Below are 19,714 nucleotides of genomic sequence, written 5' to 3'. Positions count from 1 at the left end.
GCCACCCTCAAAATTTCCCACTCCTACCTGACCACCCACTTACGATCGATAATAGTGGACCGCCGGTCGCACTCGTTGGCAAGTAATTATGACCTCTCCACTAAACTATGGCCTATAAATGCAGGAAGTTTGGAGAAGAAGGGGGTTGGAAAAAAATGGTGCGCAGTATGGAGAGTATAAGAACAGAGTGAGTAAAAATAGAAGGTGACTCAGACCCACGAGGAAAGAAAAGTAAGGGCCTTAGGTCTCAGCGAGAAGAACGACCCAGTGTTGGAAATCCAAACCCACTATACAAGTAAGTTGTGAGCCCAACTTGAGGCCCAGTCAGACGGGTTTCGGTATCGGGTGCGTACAATAATATAAAGTAATATTGAAAACTTGTGGTTGACTATAGTAGACAATTAGTATACCAAAAAAAAAGAGTAGATAATTAAAAATTATTGTTAATTATACTTATTGCAAATGTACTCTCCTGTCAAATATATATATATATATATATAGAGAGAGAGAGAGAGAGAGAGATGGTTGATATATATGTGTGTGTGTGTGTGTGTGTGTGCGTGTGTGTGTGTACATACGTATATACGTTATGAGCAAGATAAGTGGTAGAGATCATGAAAATTTAACAACTAATTAATTTTGATTGTATCTATTGTCAAAATTTTAGTATGAAAATCAAATTCATTTTGGGTTTTTTATTTATATTGATTACATTAGTTGGTTTACATAATACACATATTTTAAATTAAACAAGAAATATTTTTAAAAAAAATTGTATACCAAATACCAGAAAACATTCTCAAACTCATTTTCAAGGTCGTTACCAAACAATGAAAAATGAGACAATTTTCTAAAAAATGGTCTTTGGAAAATGAGCCATTTTCCATAAAACATTAATGTTGAAACAAACTGAGCGTTAAATAATAGAGTTTTATATAAAGTAAATTCTATGAGTCATCTATACTATATATAAGAAGATTCCCATTTTTCAACTGGATTTTTATGTGTTTCAAAATTATCCTCATTAATGAAGGGTAACTTTATAAGAAATGGAGTCATAAATGTTAAATAACAAATTTTATTTTGAATTAAAAAAATTCCTAAAAAAAATTCCCTTTACATTTAAAAAAAAAAAATTATAGTTATTGCTTATCTTTAAAGTTTTTTTTTTTTGAGGGACTCTTATCTTTAAAGTTTATCATTTTTATTTGTTTGAAAAATAAAAATATATATTTCTAAATTATAATAGATGCAAATTATTAACCTTTGTTCAAAAAAATAGAAAAGCATTTGAGTATGCGTGTGAGCGTGTGCTCAAAAGCTAGTACTATCTATAAGAAGATTTTATTTTATTTTTTAATTGGACTTTTATGTAGTTCATAAATATACTTAAACCTTGTGTTTAACCGGAAAAAAACTTGAGGACAACTTGGTAAAAATAAATCTCCAACGCTACTTAAAATGCCTACAAAATAAAATAATCTCCAATTAATCCATGCCTTCAAAACAAATTTATCCTTAAAAAAAAAATTATGACACTAAAAAAAAAAAAAAAAAGAGTTTCATCGCACGTGCAAAGCGTGTGTGATAAAGCTAGTTGTTTATAAGAACTTAAAATATTGTGGGGTTTTTTTTTTTTTTTTATAAGAATATTAAGTATAATTAACATATATACACAGGAGATGATAGAGAGAAGGTCTTAAAATTTTTGATAGTGGTGTATATTCAAAAAGAGTCTAACTCTTTGATACATAGCAAAAGTTTTAAACCTCTTTAACTCACATTTATTTTCCAATGTAAAATTAATTCACTGCCTTTTATTTTAAGAATACTAAGGCTATATTTGGTAACTATTTTTTTCCTTAGTTTTCTGTTTCCTAAGGCAAAAAGCTTGTTTGGTAACTTATTTTAGGCAAAAATTAAAAACTATTTTCAATTTCCATATTGTGAAGGAAACTGAAAATTGGTCTTGAGCTGTTTTTATTTTTCAGTTTTTACTCACCTTAGTGTTAAAATACTAAAAAAGGTCTTGAGCTGTTTTTATTTTAACATACACACGGGGAGAAGAGAAAAATGTCTTAAAGAAACTTACAGTGATTTTAGTTAACCTAATTGGGAAGGTTTTTTTTTTTTTTTTTTTTAATAATTGTTAGTTAAGATTTTATTATAATTTTGGTCTGATAATTAAAAATTAAATCTGTGGGACCATACGCATGCTTGGCAACGTCCTAGGCATGCTTAGCAGTAAATATAAACTAATGGTACACTACTCCCTTTACTTCACAGCTTATAAGGCAGCAAATGGAGGAATTTTCCTTCGATGTGGGACTCCTAGGACAGCATCCTAGGAGGCTGCCAAGCATGCCTAGAACTTTACCAAGCATGCTCGAGGTCCGAGGACGTTGCAAAGAGTATGCTAGGACGTTGCCAAGCATGCCTATGGTACCACAAATCTTTATAGAGCATATGTGAAATTTTATTGTATTTATCAACAACAAAAAAATGGCAAAATACTATTTTAGTTCCTAAATTTTACCAAAATTTATTTTTCATAACTAAACTTAAAAAAAGTTTTTTTTTTTTTAAAATTTTGTAAAGAGCTTTTTTTCTCTAATAATTAAAAAAAAATATGTGGATGGAAAATTTTCAATAATTTAGGAAAAAAACTTTTTATAGTTGAAGGTTGAGGATGAAAACAAATTTTTATAAAAATTTAGATAGTACTTTAATTTTTAACCCCAAAAAAGAAGGTTAAGATATTGGTAATAATTTCATTAGAACTTGGAGAGCAGGAAGCGCCACACCACACGCAGCATGAGCAAGACGGAGTTGACTTGACTTGATTCAAAGTTGTCCACAAGGGATCCTCTATGACAACAATGCGCACAACACCACAAATCATATCAAAATCCACCACGTGTACATTTCAACACGTGGCTTTACGTCATTGGTCACGTCCATCCCTCCAACTGCCACGTAGACTTCCCCAAAATTACTGAAAAAACAATTTACCTACCCGTTATATTTCACACAACCCCCCACCCCACGCTCCAAAAACAAAAACACAACCGAAAAAACATAACAAAGAAAAGCAACTCTTCTCATCAACCGTTCGATAAGTCACCATTTCATTCACTCTCTCCAGAGAATGCGATCTACACCCCACTGGTCTCTCTCTCTCTCCTAACTCGAATTGAAAGTTATAAACTCTCTTCGATTCGAGCTTGAGCTTTTCACTTTCCACAAAATCGAAAATCAGATTTAATTTTTTTTTTTTTGTTGGTTCGACGTAAGTAAAACGTTGAAACTCGAATTGATATTTATACATTCTATTCGATTCGAGCTTAGCTTTTTCTCACTTTCCATTACTATTAAAAAAAAAAAAAAATTCAACACTCTTTTGCATAATTTTGTAACCAAACCGTTCGATATAAGTAAAACTTTGAAACTCGTGTTGAAATTTATATGCTAAATTCGATTCGATTCGATTCGAGCTAAGTTTTGTGTTTTTATTTTTGCTATATTTTTACAGAGGCTCTCGAACAATCCAGAATGGAATCCAAGTTATTCATCAAGCTAGGTTTGGTTTTATTTGCGCTTTGCTTTGTATTCGATCGATCCGAATCCGCGGTTTCGAGCATAGATCTCGGCTCCGAATGGGGGAAAGTAGCGGTGGTGAATCTGAAGCCCGGCCAGAGTCCGATCTCGATCGCGATCAACGAGATGTCGAAGCGGAAATCGCCGGCGCTAGTCGCGTTCCACTCCGGCACTCGTCTCCTCGGCGAAGAGGCCGCCGGAATCGTCGCGCGGTACCCGGAGAAAGTCTATTCGCAAGTCCGTGACATGCTCGGGAAGCCTTACGGTTACGTTAAGAAGGTTCTCGATTCAATGTACTTGCCGTTCGACATTGTGGAGGACTCTCGGGGCGCTGTGAGTTTCAAAGTCGACGGCGGCGGCGACGACGGCGTCGCTGTTTATTCGGTCGAGGAGTTACTGGCGATGATTTTGGGTTACGCGGCGGATTTGGCCGAGTTTCATTCGAAGGTGCCGGTGAAGGATGCTGTGATTGCTGTGCCGCCGTATTTCGGGCAAGCCGAGCGGAGAGGGTTGATTCAGGCGGCGCAGTTGGCCGGAATTAATGTGCTTTCGTTGATAAATGAGTATTCCGGGGCGGCATTGCAGTATGGAATCGATAAGGATTTCTCGAATGAATCAAGGCATGTTATCTTCTATGATATGGGTTCGAGCAGTACCTATGCTGCACTTGTGTATTACTCGGCTTATAATGCTAAAGAGTTTGGGAAAACCGTGTCAGTCAACCAATTTCAGGTGAGCTTCGAAACATTGCTACTTTGGTTGGGTTTAGGAATAGGGTAGAAAATATTTATTGGGAATTGCAATTGTTTTAAGTTTTTCTTGCGAGGTTGTGAATGATTGGAAGCTGTATAGATTACATTGTGAATGAATAATTCATTACCGTGCTTAGTTTAGTAGTTCCATGAGAATCCATTTATGGGTTTTTAAAATTTTTTTGGAAGGTATCCATTTTTCCTAAAACGTGTGGGAAGACTTTGTTAGTAAACCAATTTCAGTTGAGCTTTGATACATTGCAACTTTTCGTAGGAGTTAGGAATAGGATATAAATATTTGTTGCAAATTGCAATTGATAAGCTTGACACTAAATTCGTATTCTTTTGAAGTTGTATATGATTGAAAGTCATCTAAGTTGATAAAAGTATGTACAAGAAGGAACTCCAATTTGCGATTCATTTCTTAGCAAACGTTTTATTAGTAATTTATTTCCTTGCAGTTGTTGAATTTATTGAGAATCAAAAAATATTTTAAGTATCCATTTTTTCTATATAGACAAACACGTGGAGGTCAGGATTTTGATATTTGTTCCCCATTCATGTTGCGGATGGGTAACAATACCAGATTTGTTGGAAAGTTTCACATTGATGGCACAAACTCCTCACATTGATAGACTATTTTAATGATTTTGATTATGTTGGCTACTCTGATTTGATGTGAAATAGATGTTAGTGTCAATGAACTCTAGCTCAAATGGCATTGCCTCCCCCCAGAAGAATGGCTGGAGGGAGAGGTTGCGAGTTCAAAACCCACTTGGTTTGTGTGTAATTTACCAATAAATAAAAAAATGTCAATTTCAACCATTCTTTACTTCTTTATACTTGATATTATCAGCTTGTAGTCACTCTCTTCCTTAAATATAGGCAATTTGTTGTGCCAATTTTTATTGAACTTTATTATGACATAGCTTGTACTTGTAGTTGTTATATTTTAACCCTTTTTAGCATTTGTGTTTTGTTGCCTTTTGCTTTGTTCTCTATGCTGTTTCTTGTTTTGTTTCTTACACTGGCATATTTTAGTGGTTTTAGCTTGCCATTAAGCTCAAAAATTTTGTGCAGGTTAAGGAAGTTAGATGGGACCCCGAGCTTGGGGGTCAGAATTTGGAATTACGGCTGGTGGAGTACTTTGCAGATGAGTTCAATAAACAAGTTGGAAATGGGGTTGATGTGCGGAAGTCTGCCAAGGCGATGGCTAAATTGAAGAAACAGGTTAAGCGTACAAAAGAAATTCTAAGTGCAAACACAGCGGCCCCAATATCAGTTGAATCCCTCTATGATGATCGGGACTTCAGGTAGGTGGATANTATGATTGAAAGTCATCTAAGTTGATAAAAGTATGTACAAGAAGGAACTCCAATTTGCGATTCATTTCTTAGCAAACGTTTTATTAGTAATTTATTTCCTTGCAGTTGTTGAATTTATTGAGAATCAAAAAATATTTTAAGTATCCATTTTTTCTATATAGACAAACACGTGGAGGTCAGGATTTTGATATTTGTTCCCCATTCATGTTGCGGATGGGTAACAATACCAGATTTGTTGGAAAGTTTCACATTGATGGCACAAACTCCTCACATTGATAGACTATTTTAATGATTTTGATTATGTTGGCTACTCTGATTTGATGTGAAATAGATGTTAGTGTCAATGAACTCTCGCTCAAATGGCATTGCCTCCCCCCAGAAGAATGGCTGGAGGGAGAGGTTGCGAGTTCAAAACCCACTTGGTTTGTGTGTAATTTACCAATAAAAAAAAAAGATGTCAATTTCAACCATTCTTTACTTCTTTATACTTGATATTATCAGCTTGTAGTCACTCTCTTCCTTAAATATAGGCAATTTGTTGTGCCAATTTTTATTGAACTTAAAAAAAAAAAGATGTCAATTTCAACCATTCTTTACTTCTTTATTCTTGATATTATCAGCTTGTAGTCACTCTCTTCCTTAAATATAGGCAATTTGTTGTGCCAATTTTTATTGAACTTTATTATGAAATAGCTTGTACTTGTAGTTGTTATATTTTAACCCTTTTTAGCATTTGTGTTTTGTTGCCTTTTGCTTTGTTCTCTATGCTGTTTCTTGTTTCGTTTCTTACACTGGCATATTTTAGTGGTTTTAGCTTGCCATTAAGCTCAAAAATTTTGTGCAGGTTAAGGAAGTTAGATGGGACCCCGAGCTTGGGGGTCAGAATTTGGAATTACGGCTGGTGGAGTACTTTGCAGATGAGTTCAATAAACAAGTTGGAAATGGGGTTGATGTGCGGAAGTCTGCCAAGGCGATGGCTAAATTGAAGAAACAGGTTAAGCGTACAAAAGAAATTCTAAGTGCAAACACAGCGGCCCCAATATCAGTTGAATCCCTCTATGATGATCGGGACTTCAGGTAGGTGGATATTGAAGCACATCATCCATTCCTAGTGAAATATTATAACACACATAAATCTTTTTACCTATCAAACAAAAATTGTTATAACTTATTTTTTATTTTTTGTTTATGAGCTTTTATTTACATAAAGAAAAAGTGACGTTACTGTTGAACTAGTGAAGAGAGCTTGTTTATCACTGTGAATCCTTATTCTTTGATATAGCATTTTAAAGAGTCCATTTTCACCAAATAACCAGTGGAATGAACTGAAATTAACCAGGCCATTTTCATACAAACCCTGGATTCTCGTGAGACTTTTGAGCCTTTTTTATTTTATTTTCAATGAGGCCAGATTGCTCTGCTTTTAGAAACACTATTGTTAGTATCGACTATGCATGCTCTGTCAATTGTTGATTAACTGTAGGTTCTAACATGATTTAATGGCTTCAATCCTCAACAACATGAAACCTAGTATGTCACGTCACTTCTTTCTGCTATGCATGAAGCAGTGTTGTTAAAAGCGTTGAGCGCACTTAAGCGCAAAGGCCTCCTGGAGCCTAGGCGCGAAGCGCAAAGCGCAAGCGCGTGCCTGATCGATGTGAAGCGCATATTTAAAAAAAAAATAATAATAAATTAATTTTTTTTTATTAATGATCAATACAACAATCAAGTGGTTAATTAATCATATAAATTACAATAAAACATTTTATATAATTTATATAACATTTACATAATTCTATTGTGCTTTACAAAATAAATGCAACCATGATATTTGATGGCCATGATTACAAAACATGGTTGAATCAAAATAGAAGTATAGAACCAAGAAGGAAAAGGCTAAAAAGTACTAGAATGTTAAGTGATGTTATCTTTGTGAGTGTCTGATTTAGTGTTTGTTTGTGTGGTTGTGGTTAAAAGTTCAAAAATATCTAAAGAGATAGGCTTAGGTGTATGGTAGCACATCACACTATTAGTTTTTATATATTAAATCAATAGCTTATATCAAACATATTTAGATTTAATAGCTAAAAATCAAATCAGGATTTTTTTTTAAAAAATTTACAAAAAGCTCAAAAAAGCGTGCTTTGCGCTTAATAAAAAAGCTCAAAAAAGCGCGCTTAAAGCACGCTTTTGTGAGGGCGCTTCGCTTTAGAGGGAAAAAGCCCCAAGGGCTTTGCGCTCTACGCTTTGCGCTTAAGCGCGCTTTTAACAACACTGGCATGAAGCTTTGATGACATTGTTTTTTTTCATGAATATAAACTATTTTGGTCACCGAAACATGTGAAGGGTTGACTCATAAATAACCTAATAGAATGCTAGATCCTCTTCCCTTTTCTTTTCTTTCTGCTTTTTATTTTTAGTGTTAGCCGTTTTAAGTATGAGGGAAGAGGCTTAATCCAAGCATTAGGGAAGCATGCAAGAAAGTCCCAACTAAAATGAAGAGAACCTATCAAAAAAAAAATAAATTATATTTTTCTATAGACAACAGTTCACATTATATTTCTAAACATAATTATCTTGTCCCCTTTATCTTACAAGTTATGCATACTGATGGTTGGCCCTTAGGTAATGAACTGATCAATTATTAATACTTATAATGAATTTTCTCCCCTACCTCAGGAGCACCATAACCCGTGAGAAGTTTGAAGAGCTCTGTCAAGATCTGTGGGAGAAATCTCTTATACCTGTGAAAGAAGTGCTTCAGCATTCTGGTTTGAAGTTGGATGAGATATATGCAGTGGAGTTGATAGGAGGTAGTACCAGAGTCCCAAAGTTGCAGGTTTGTAATGTCATCTTCTTGATGAATTTGCTCTTGAGCGAGAATCTTATCTCAAATTCAAGTAGTGAAACATTAATTGCATGAGGCTAGTTGCATATTATACTCAATTAAAGATGGGTTTCTGAGCTCAATTCTATGAGAGAATTATCTTGACTTTACTTGCTTAGTTTAAAAGTTTATTTCTTGCCCTTGTGGCACTATTAAAAGATATGCTCCACCTTTTTTTTAAAGATACTCTCTGGAGGTAGTTTTTAAGATTCATTCTCCATTTTTCACTTCTGCGTGTCAGTTAGAATTTGTCTTCTAGACATATTTCTGAATTATATGGGCAACAATAATAAACCTATGACCAATCCTTTGAAGCTCTGGCAAAATTCTTATTGATTCCTCAGGGTCCAATATGAATGATTTGTGCATGGTTGGCAGGTTTAAGTGTTTATGAAATTTTGGCATATATGTAAAAAGTGCTGCATAGAATACTCAATTTATTTGTTTGTTTCAATGAAGAGGTGAATGCAAAATGTGTATTCATCCTGTGCACACATCAAAAGAAAAATGCATAACTCACAGCTTTGCACAAGATTCAACTAGATATTAGTCATAAATATGGTTTAACTACATATTAATGTGCATGCAATTGCATGTCATTTTGTGCGGGCTTCATGATACGGGTTAAACTGTCAATGTCAAGGTGCATGGTAATGTTTAGCATGCCAATGTGCAATTTTTATTTTATTTTTATTTTTAGTGTTACCTGTCACCATTATGATTTGTTATATGTTGGTGTCTCAATTACTTCAAATTAATTAACCAATGAGTTATGGTTCAAATGACACTTCTTCCTTCCATAAGAATGGGTTGGAATGTTAGGTTGTGGGTTCAAAACCCACCAGATGTGTATCGTACCAATTAAAAAAATATATTGAAATTGATTTAATTTTATTGTACAGTACTAGCTTTTGAAATTTGTGTCTGAGCTTTCATGGTTGACAGTCAATGAATCCGAAAAAAGAAAAAACTTATTTTTCCCTAATAACAGGCTAAGCTCCAGGAATTTCTTGGAAGGAAAGAGCTGGACAAACATCTGGATGCTGATGAAGCTATAGTTCTTGGTGCAGCACTACATGCCGCAAATCTAAGTGATGGAATCAAATTGAACCGTAAGCTGGGAATGGTTGATGGTTCTTCCTATGGGCTTGTTTTTGAGTTAGACGGCCCTGAACTTTTGAAAGACGAGAGCACTAGGCAGTTACTTGTACAACGAATGAAGAAACTTCCAAGCAAGGTAAACAACAAGGCAATATGAATCTTTTTTTTTTTTTTTTTCTCTGTAAGAGAAAGGTTGGTTGGAAAAATACTTTGAATGCATTAGTCTTCCTCTCTAATTCTACTATTTTTGTTTGGGGTTTGCTTGTATAACAGATGTTCAGGTCCATTATCCATAAGAAAGATTTTGAAGTTTCACTTTCTTATGATAAAGATCTTTTACCACCTGGTGTTACCTCTCCCATATTTGCTCAGTATGATGTGTCTGGTTTAACAGATGCGAGTGAAAAGTAAGATCAGCAAATTCCTAAATCTTACATGTGCATTTTGCTTTGATTCTTCAAGCAATAGCAACCCTCTCTCCACACAGAAGTTTCAGACAATTTCTAATTTGGATTTATGTCATGTTGTCTTTATGTTTTTCAGGTATTCATCCCGGAACTTGTCGTCCCCCATCAAGGCAAATTTGCATTTCTCTCTCAGTAGAAGTGGAATTCTTTCTTTGGATAGGGCAGATGCAGTTATCGAAATATCAGAATGGGTAGAAGTTCCTAAAAAGAATTTGACCCTGGAGAATTCAACTACTGCTTCCCCCAACTTATCAATTGAAGCTGGTGCAAATAGTGCAAATAATGCTTCAGAAGAAATTAATGACGACTTGCATGTGGATGGTGGGATTAGTAACTCATCTAACTCTAATGTAGAAGAACATAATACCCCAGATCTTGGTACAGAGAGAAAGCTGAAAAGAAGACATTTAAGGTTCCACTTAAGGTAAAAAAAAAAAAAAGTGAATTTTCTTAAGATGTATTAACAGTTGTCTAAAACATTTTCTGATATTAAATATCCATTTTCCACACTATCCTTGCTTACTTCCCTCATTTATTAATTATAGATTGTTGAGAAGACATTGGGGCCTGGAATGTCTCTTTCAAAAGAATCGTTTGTTGAAGCTAAACGTAGATTAGAAGCATTGGACAAAAAGGATGCAGAGCGAAGAAGAACTGCAGAGTTAAAAAATAACTTGGAAGGATATATTTATGCTACTAAAGAAAAGGTTTGAAATTTTTTACTAATTCAACCATTTATTTCATTTAACATATTAGATTTTTTCCATTTGCATCACTCATGATGACTTTGAAGTTCAAAGTTTACTTTTAGTTCCTCCATATAAAGCCCTATTATGGTTTCAATCTCTTTCCTTATGTGTGTGTTTGGTTGGGTTGAAAAGGGAGAGGATGGAAATAGGGGGAAGAAAAAGAGGGAAGAGAAGATTTTTTACAGTTTGGCTAGAAAGAAAATGTTGGGGATTGGGATTTTCCATCCACACCCACCAATTTGGTTCCTTCCAAGTAGGGGAGAAAATGACCGTAGGCAATGAAATTATGAAATTACACGCACACTATCCCCATCATTTCAAACTACAATAAGGGCACAATATTAATTTAATTGATCTCCTTGCACTTTTCCATCCCTCTTACCAAACACACATAAGGGGAAACAAAAATCTTTTCTTTCATCCCACTTTTCAATCTTCCCTCCATTTTCCATCTCCCATTTTCATCCTCTCAACCAAACAAACCCTAAATCCATAAAGACGCTCTAATATACGTTACCTACTGGAGAAAAATACATTTGGCCGACACCGATTAATCTTTTAAGGATCCATAGCCGATCCCAAAGTTTTGAGACTAAGGTTTTGTTGTTATTGTTATTGTTGTTGCCTATTGGACATATAAAGAGGCTTCCTCAATTGATGCCATTTTTTTTATTCCAGCTTGAAACATCTGAGGAGTTTGAACAAATTTCTACTGCTGAGGAACGCGAATCTTTTAAGGAAAAGCTTGATGAGGTTAGGATTTCTTTTTTGACCAAATCAGAATGCTTTTAGTCACATAGCTGTCACTAGATATTTTTTAACTTAAGAAACTTGAATTACCTCAGGTGCAAGATTGGCTGTATACAGACGGTGAAGATGCTACAGCTGCAGAGTTTCAGAAACGCTTAGATATGTTAAAAGATTTTGGTGATCCCATGTTCTTCAGGTATATCTTGTAATAAAATTGTTGTTGAAATTAAGGCTATCTTGAGTTGAACTGAATTGAGTATGTCTGCTTCTAATATTGTGAATTTAGAGAGGCTAAACATGATGTTTGACATAGTGAACTTTTGGTTGTAGATTGAAAGAGCTTACTGCACGGCCGGCAGCAGCTGAACATGCTCGGAGATATCTTGTTGAACTGCAACAGGTACTTCAAATGGTGACAGTGTAGTTATAACAAATTTCAATTGAGAAAAAATCCACATATATTTTTGCACGTGCTTCAGGAGGAGTTCAGTATGGTGGTTGAACCAGTTAGTGTTTTTCAAACTGTTGAAGCCAGGGAAAAGATATATTAGTCAAATAATTTAGTATAAAGTAGGAAGAAAATGTATGTGTTGAACATTTAACCCTACAGAATTGCATGAGTACTTGGAAGTCAGTAAGGTGGAACTATACAAGATAAAAGTTTAATTTTGGAAACAAACCTAGCCTCTTAAGAAATGGAAACAGTTTATCAGCAAGTATATAGTATATATGATGGTTGGCTGATTGGCACAAAAAATAACCGTACTTTTAGTTGTAATTTAGACATCATTCTCTTCCTACTATAGACTAGAATATTAGATTATTTTGATGGTGTTCTAATTTATTTATATTTTCTAAAACAAAAGGCTTAATTACTTTTGTATGATGGACCACAACTCATACAACGGAGGTCAGTAGTTTAATTCTCTCCGTGCTCCTCTTGGGGCCAAAACTTACTTACAGGGGAAAAAAAAGTACAACAAAGCTGCTGTTGCTTAATTCACAGAATCAAATTTCAAATCATCTTAGAAAGAAAAAAAAAAAAACAATTGACGCAGGAGAATGGATCATCTCATCAGATTCTTTTTTCACTATAACACTTGCATTTTTTATCTTGAGAAAAAGGAGGGGAAGAGGAATAGTTCTCTAATCCAGAAAAATGAAGGGTAAATCAATTCATTACCAGTATTGTATACCAGTACTTTATTGGCTAAATGCATTTTCTATCCTCTTTCTCTGACCTTGGTATATGCTGATACATCTTTAAACTGAACCAACAGGTGCAGCTTAATAGGTCACTGATATTATAGGAAAAATATGTTTCATTGGATAGATATCATATTGTCTTAAATGAAGAATGAATATGCAAAATATTCTTCTGATGCCTTTCAGTTCTAAGTCTGATTTCTGTGTTTGAAAGACTTTCTGAACTTTTCAGTTAGTCCACAAAAAATTTCCCAGGCTACTGTTGTAATATGTTTCTCCTAGACTTTCATGTTTGAAAGTGAGTGTTACCCATGTCTGCTAAGTCATGCAATTTGCAATGCTGAAATGGAAGCTTAGACTATTAAAAGCTATTTCTCACTAATGACTTGGAGGGAGTTCTTGTCGTTGATAGTGATTATATGTGTTTAAAGTAGGAAAAAACCAAAACCATGCAAAAGTAAAATTAAAGAACAAGAATTAAAGGATTGGTGACCTAGGAGTCAACACCAAGCAAGAGAGGACCCAACTAGGGGTCAGCACCTAGGATTGGCTAGCACTAGCACCATTAGGAGAATTTCAAGTGAAATTTATTCATCATCAAAACAGAAATCTCCATTGGAGTACATGATTGTGCTTATATAGACTACTAAAACCTAATTCCAACTAACATAGAAAAACATAATTCGAATTTACTTGGGAATTTCTACTTACTGAATTACAAAATAACCCTGACTCTAGAAAATTCAATAAAATACTAATAATCTAAATAATGCCTATAAAAATGTAACTGACTTCCAAAATTAAGTAAAAATAGATATCTCTTTTTGCCTCCCGCATCACATACACTATGTATTTGGCTTTTGTTACATTTTCAATGGTTTAGGGGATCTAGACAAAGATAACAGTGAGGTTGTTGGCGCAAAATGTAACTTATGAAAAGAGAAAGATAATAGTGAGAAACTGAGAGTGAAACCATGAGAGATGAGAAAAGCATAATAGACAAAGAAGTTTAGGTTCACCTGGAAAGGAGTCTTTTCTTTACTTCTTTTGCCTCTATTGTTGTTAATTATTGTCAAAAATAATAGATGAGGCCTTTTTTGGGGACAAAGGGCAGGATAATCTCAACATATCAAATGGCAAAAATGAAAACCATGTCTAGTGAAATATGAAGTAAATAATGTCATGCCTATTGAAACTCTTTTTTTCCCCTCAATTATGACTTGCATTTAGGAATTTAATTGGAGTTACATATACCTGTTTAAATTTTGCCATGTTTTGAGGGAAACAGTTACCCGTTGTTCCTGTTCGATGTACCACTACAATCTGTACATTTAGTAGCATAGTGGTGGAAATTCTGGCTAAAATTTCTCGAGTAATCTTGAATATTTACATTTTTTGAAAAATATTTTAAACTTTAAATTACTAATTTTGATTGAGAATTTGGGCATTTTTAAATATAAGTTACATGAAAACCACAAAATGAGTGGGAGAGTGGAGTGAGGGATATATGACACATGATATATATTTTTGCTTTTTTGGAAATATTTCAATAAATACAAAAATGTTCAGTTTTATATGGTAAATAATTGTCTTTCCTTTTTTTTTCTCCTATGCATCTTTAATTAGCTTTATTTATGATATGACAAGTGCATTAATGATTTCCTCTTCTGAGAATCTGCAGATTGTACAAGGCTGGGAGACAAAAAAACCTTGGCTTCCAAAAGATAAAATAGATGAGGTGTTTGAACATTTATCTTCTTTTAAAATTTGTCTAAAATTTGTTGGTATGATTTTGAGTTGTCGTCTATTGAGCCTTGGTATGGGAATTGATTTCTTGTAAATACAGGTTATAAGTGATGCTGACAAATTCAAGACTTGGTTGGATGAAAAAGAGGCTGAGCAGAAGAGGTAAGCCGTTCTTATAACTTTCTGGCTGAATGCATAACTGTGTACAATGGGACTGTGCTATGGCTGCACCATTAGTGTATAAATGTGTGTATGTGTCTGTATAATGACCAACAAATACCTCATTTATGAAAAAAAAAAAAAAAAAAAAAAACTCATTTGGTTCTATAAAAGAGGAACGGGACCAATGAGTCAATGGCTGATTGTTCCTTTGAAAGAAAAAATGATGCAAAATTCAATGCCAATTATGCTCCACTTGTTTCAGCAAAAAAAAAAAAATTTCTCAAAAATGATTTCTGCATTTTTTGGTGTTTGGTGTGGTGAAGACCATGGTCAATGGCAAATAACCCAAAACTGGCAGAAAATGTTTTCTGCCATTTGTTAGTGCCCTCATTTGTCATCCCCCTCCATTCCTTTGTGCCACCACCACCACCACCTCCAGAATTACCACCCACCACTGTGCCTATATAAATATTAACAATTCATGCAAACCAAATACCAAAAATATTTTAAAGATTATTTTCAAGGTTGCAACCAAACACAGGAAAAATGAGTCATTTACTCATTTTCCTTGAAAAATGTTTTCCCCCCAAGAAAATATCCAAAACTATTAGAACGTTACTTCCTTGGTCACTTCATTGGTAGTGATAGTCGAGTTTAATTTTCAGTCTAATCCAGTTTGGGTTAACTTATAAGCTTTGTTTAAATTTTGGAGGCTGCTGACAGTTAACCATGATAACATCAAATTTTGGTTGAAGACCACCTATTGCAACTTCCATATGATAACCATTATATATTTACTTCTTTTCATTTTCTTTATTTCCTTAAGGGTGTGTTTGTTTGGAGGTGAAACAGGGTGGATGAAAAACTTTGAAAAGAAAATAGGAGTGAAAACTTTTTTGGAGTGTGTTTGGTTGGGTAGGAAATGAAAATAAATGGTGGGGCCTAGGTGTGTTTTCCCCGGCCCACTAAAATGTTTTCTTCCCAAAATGGAGAGAAAACTAAGTGGGGATAAATTTTTTCTTAATTGACAAAAATACCCATGTGCATGTGCACACAGGCTTCTTCAAGTTGCCTTCTCTTCTTCTTCTTTTTTTTTTTTTTTTTTTTTTTTTTTTTTTTTTTTTTTTTTTTCTTTCACCTGTGCAGACGTTGCCTTTTTTCTGTCTTGTTATTTTTCCTGGGCAAGGTTGCCTCTTCTTTTTTTTTTTTTTTCCTATTCTTTTGATTTTCTAGGCTTGGGCATGCCTTTTTTTTTCTTTTTTCTTTTTTTCCTTCTTCTGGGTAGTAACGTTGCCTCTCTTTTTTCTTTTCTTTTTTTGTTTTATTTCTTTTGATTTTCTGGGGCTTGGGTGTGATAGTTGTTTTTTTTTTTTGGGACATGATTTTTATTTTTTAATATATTTGGATGATTGCTCTTTTTTTGTGGTTATTTGTCACTTTTTTTTTTTTAATTGGGCATCATTTTTTAACAACGGTATATGAGTAATCATTTTTTAATTTGTCACTTTTCCACTTCCAACCAAACAAAGGGAGAGAATAAAATTTTTTCTATCTCCCACTTTTTCATCCTCCCACTATTTTCTATTCTACCAAATTGACCCTAAAATTTTCTTTTTGTTTGTGGAGAGGGGGGAGGGAGCTTGGATAGACATAAGATGGTAATCATCTTATAAGGACACAGGATTTCAAATCGAAGTAAAGGACTAGTTTTTTTTTTTTTTTTTTTTTTTTTTTTAAATTAATAATTTGAACAAATTAATGCCTTTAGATCTAAATGGGACAAGCAAGACCCATATGTTCTACATCATATATATGTTGACACTGTTTGGCAAGGATTGATCATTATGAGTANTTAAGGATCTAGTTTTTTTTTTTTTTTTTTTTTTTTTTTTAAATTAATAATTTGAACAAATTAATGCCTTTAGATCTAAATGGGACAAGCAAGACCCATATGTTCTACATCATATATATGTTGACACTGTTTGGCAAGGATTGATCATTATGAGTACTAAGGGGTAATATGAGAGTTAGCATAACTGTTAACTTGTCAACCACTGCACCAACTAATTAGAGTTGTTTTTAGGGGGAAGGGTTTTGAGCTGCGGGGTTAGCAGCATATTATAATTATCTCTCAAAATATATATATATATATATATGATTACTTGTATATAATACCATTTTAAGCCCCATAGCATTAGGAAGTGTTTGCCTCTATGAATTAGTTGTGTATGGTTTTAGATAAGTGGCTTTGTAAATGGAGCTTCTCTGAATGATGCTGGAAATTGTGTTTGAGATGTTGTTTGACTAGAAAATGAGTATCAAGGTTTACTGCTTGAAAACACACTCTTTTGCGTAAAAAAAGGCATTTTTTGATGTATACCATAGCAAGAATTTGCTAGTATATTCTGAATGCAACTTCTGAACCTTTTTAGTTTCTGTGCTCCTTTGTACGGTATTCCTGCTGACAGTTCAAGACAGTTATGTTGGCTTGAGTGCACATCAGTGGTTTAAATAATTTCTGGGTTTTCCAAATACTTTCAACGAAATGGCAGAGAAAAGTTTACGAAAAATATAATGGACCTTGTATTAATATTATTTGTCTCTAGATAATTGTCATGTCAAAACCAAAATACAACCTGGACTGGACTTATAATATGTTATGTTTTGGTCAAGTGATCCGTTGTACCAAATTATTGCTGAGTCCGTTATATTATCCAATTGAACTATCTGATTCCTTTTTATTTACAGTGCAGAATCATTTGCAACCATTTAGAAAATTTGTAGTCTTAAGATGAGAATTTAATGGTTAAATCTTTATGTCATCAAGTTATCTTTTTGTAAAAATCTTGCACTAAGTAACATGAATAGATAAGAGAAAAGAAAAAATGTGAACAATGATTGGATTGATGATCAAATATAATCTTGGGTCTTGAGCCAGGATTGATCAAATTCCATTGAGTTTGAGTCATAGTGATAATTTATCAAAGAATGACTGATTATCAAATGATTGAACAACTGAGAGTAATTTACTTACAATATTTAGTTGACATTCATAAAAAGTATCTAATGACTTAAAGAGTTCAACGCATCATGTTTAGCATATAGACGAATATTTCTTGCTCATTACCAGTCAATGACTTATTCACACACCTCATGTGGTTGATAATCTTTATTTCCCATCTCATGGAAAAATATAAAGCATTATTGGCTCTAATGGATAATATCGTGGTTGAAAAGGAAAATAATTGATTTTCAAGAATGGGCCAAGCCCTCCTTTCATAAATTCAATTATTGATTTGTTTGCAAATACGATTCTCCCTAATTATTGATGTCCTGCCTCTGCTTTATGTTCTTCACATTGCCCAACAGTTTTTTCTGTTTTCTTCTTTCTTTCTGACCTTTCTTTCTTTTCTTTTTTTCCTAAAGGATTTCTGGATTCAGTGCTCCGGTATTCACATCAGAAGAAGTATATATGAAGGTTTTCACTCTGCAAGATAAGGTATTGTTCCCATACCCTATTTTATGGAAAGTAAATACGTATATAGCCTACGACTTATATCTATATGTTTTTAATACTCTTCAATTGACATTTGATTGATATTTGTGTAGGTTTCAAGCATTAATAGAATTCCCAAGCCAAAGCCTAAAATTGAGAAGCCTACAAAGAATGAGACTGAGAGCAGTGGGGACAATGTGACTAATCCCAACTCGACTTCTGAGGAGAACCTCAACCAAAGTGACGAATCATCCAAGGATTCAGATGGCTCATCAAATGAAAAAGTTGACCCAGAGTCCAAGGCTCACTCATCAAATGAAAAAGTTGACTCAGAGTCCAAGGCTCACGATGAATTGTGAGCAATGGAAGTTACATTTAGGCTGTAATGTTACGTTTCCTTCCTAGTTAGAAATATTAATTGGTAATGGAAGAAAAAATAGGATAGACGGAGTTGCTGCAAATTTTTGTACCGTACAAGAATATAGAGTTGAGCCCATTTTTAGGGAGGGTGGTTATCTTAACAACTTTGAGATCGATAGTCTTCGCGTCTTATGCTGTATAAGGAGTAGTTGGAAAGAACTTTGGTAATTATACTGCAATCATATTATTTCCCATATAACTTAGTGGCATTACTGATGATCACTAGGCCTTGTTGGAGATTTTGATCTTCTATAAATGTTCTGAGTACATGTGAAAGAGATTTTCGTAAGTCATGTAACATTTTAAAATTATCCAAGTTTTGGATTATTCATCCTGAGCATTAATGTACAATTGCGAATTGTGCGTCCCAGCTTTCTATTCTGCAACATATTCATTTACATTGTAGTATCACACTGTTGTCACGTATGAGCGCTTTGATTACTTTGGATTTCTATAGAATTGTATTTGGTATTGCTTCTGTATATATAGAAACATATTCATATTGTTGATTATTGGCTCCTTGAGAAAATGTAGGGATTTTAGGTGGAAAATACTTGTCAATTTTGAGGGGAAAATGGTCTTTTTGCGAAACAAGTGAGCAAGCCAATTTCAAATTCAGCGTTAGTCACCCAAAAAACTTCTACTTCTTGGATTGAAGGTAAAAGGCTACATCATTAGCACCAGAGTCAATGGACTGGAGCCTTGATTGGCACCTTAAACACAACCTAATGTTTCACAATGTTTGACTGAGTGACACATTGCCCTTTTCATATTGTAACACGAGTTACGTTACTGAAACATAAGATGTTCAGTTTTACGTGAACCCTTTCATATAAACAGATCATTTATTGACCCACCAAGCAAAATGCAAGCAAGTAGAATAATTTGGGATTTGAGAAACACATCAGAATCACTTAGGTCACTCAATATCCAAGATCCAAATCTTTGATTGTCTCTGTCCTCTGTTAGCATTCCTCACCCACACTCTTTATTTTCTTCTTTGACACAATTCTCTTGAGTGCCTTTCTATGATGGTAAATGCAGTTACTTTGTGAA

The 19,714-nt window shown here is 34.1% G+C and overlaps 1 protein-coding gene across 1 annotated transcript; it reads left to right on the top strand.

Annotated features, from left to right (window-relative positions):
* The first annotated feature begins 3,054 nt into the window (after positions 1–3,054).
* On the top strand, positions 3,055–19,028 carry LOC112017519 (heat shock 70 kDa protein 17). Its single transcript, XM_024049980.2, is given in 16 exon segments — positions 3,055–3,168; positions 3,533–4,329; positions 5,430–5,662; positions 8,354–8,513; positions 9,553–9,798; positions 9,936–10,069; positions 10,206–10,522; positions 10,525–10,553; positions 10,675–10,836; positions 11,557–11,631; positions 11,724–11,824; positions 11,959–12,028; positions 14,516–14,572; positions 14,681–14,742; positions 18,169–18,241; positions 18,352–19,028. Coding segments are annotated over 15 exon segments (2,742 nt in total). The 5' UTR covers positions 3,055–3,168; positions 3,533–3,552; the 3' UTR covers positions 18,598–19,028.
* The last annotated feature ends 686 nt before the right edge of the window (positions 19,029–19,714 follow it).

Source organism: Quercus suber, unplaced genomic scaffold, assembly GCF_002906115.3.
Source record: "Quercus suber isolate HL8 unplaced genomic scaffold, Cork oak 2.0 scaffold_445, whole genome shotgun sequence".
NCBI classification, from domain to species: Eukaryota; Viridiplantae; Streptophyta; class Magnoliopsida; order Fagales; family Fagaceae; genus Quercus; species Quercus suber.
The sequence above is the reverse complement of the archived record's forward strand: the minus strand, read 5'-3'. Positions and strand labels throughout refer to the sequence as shown.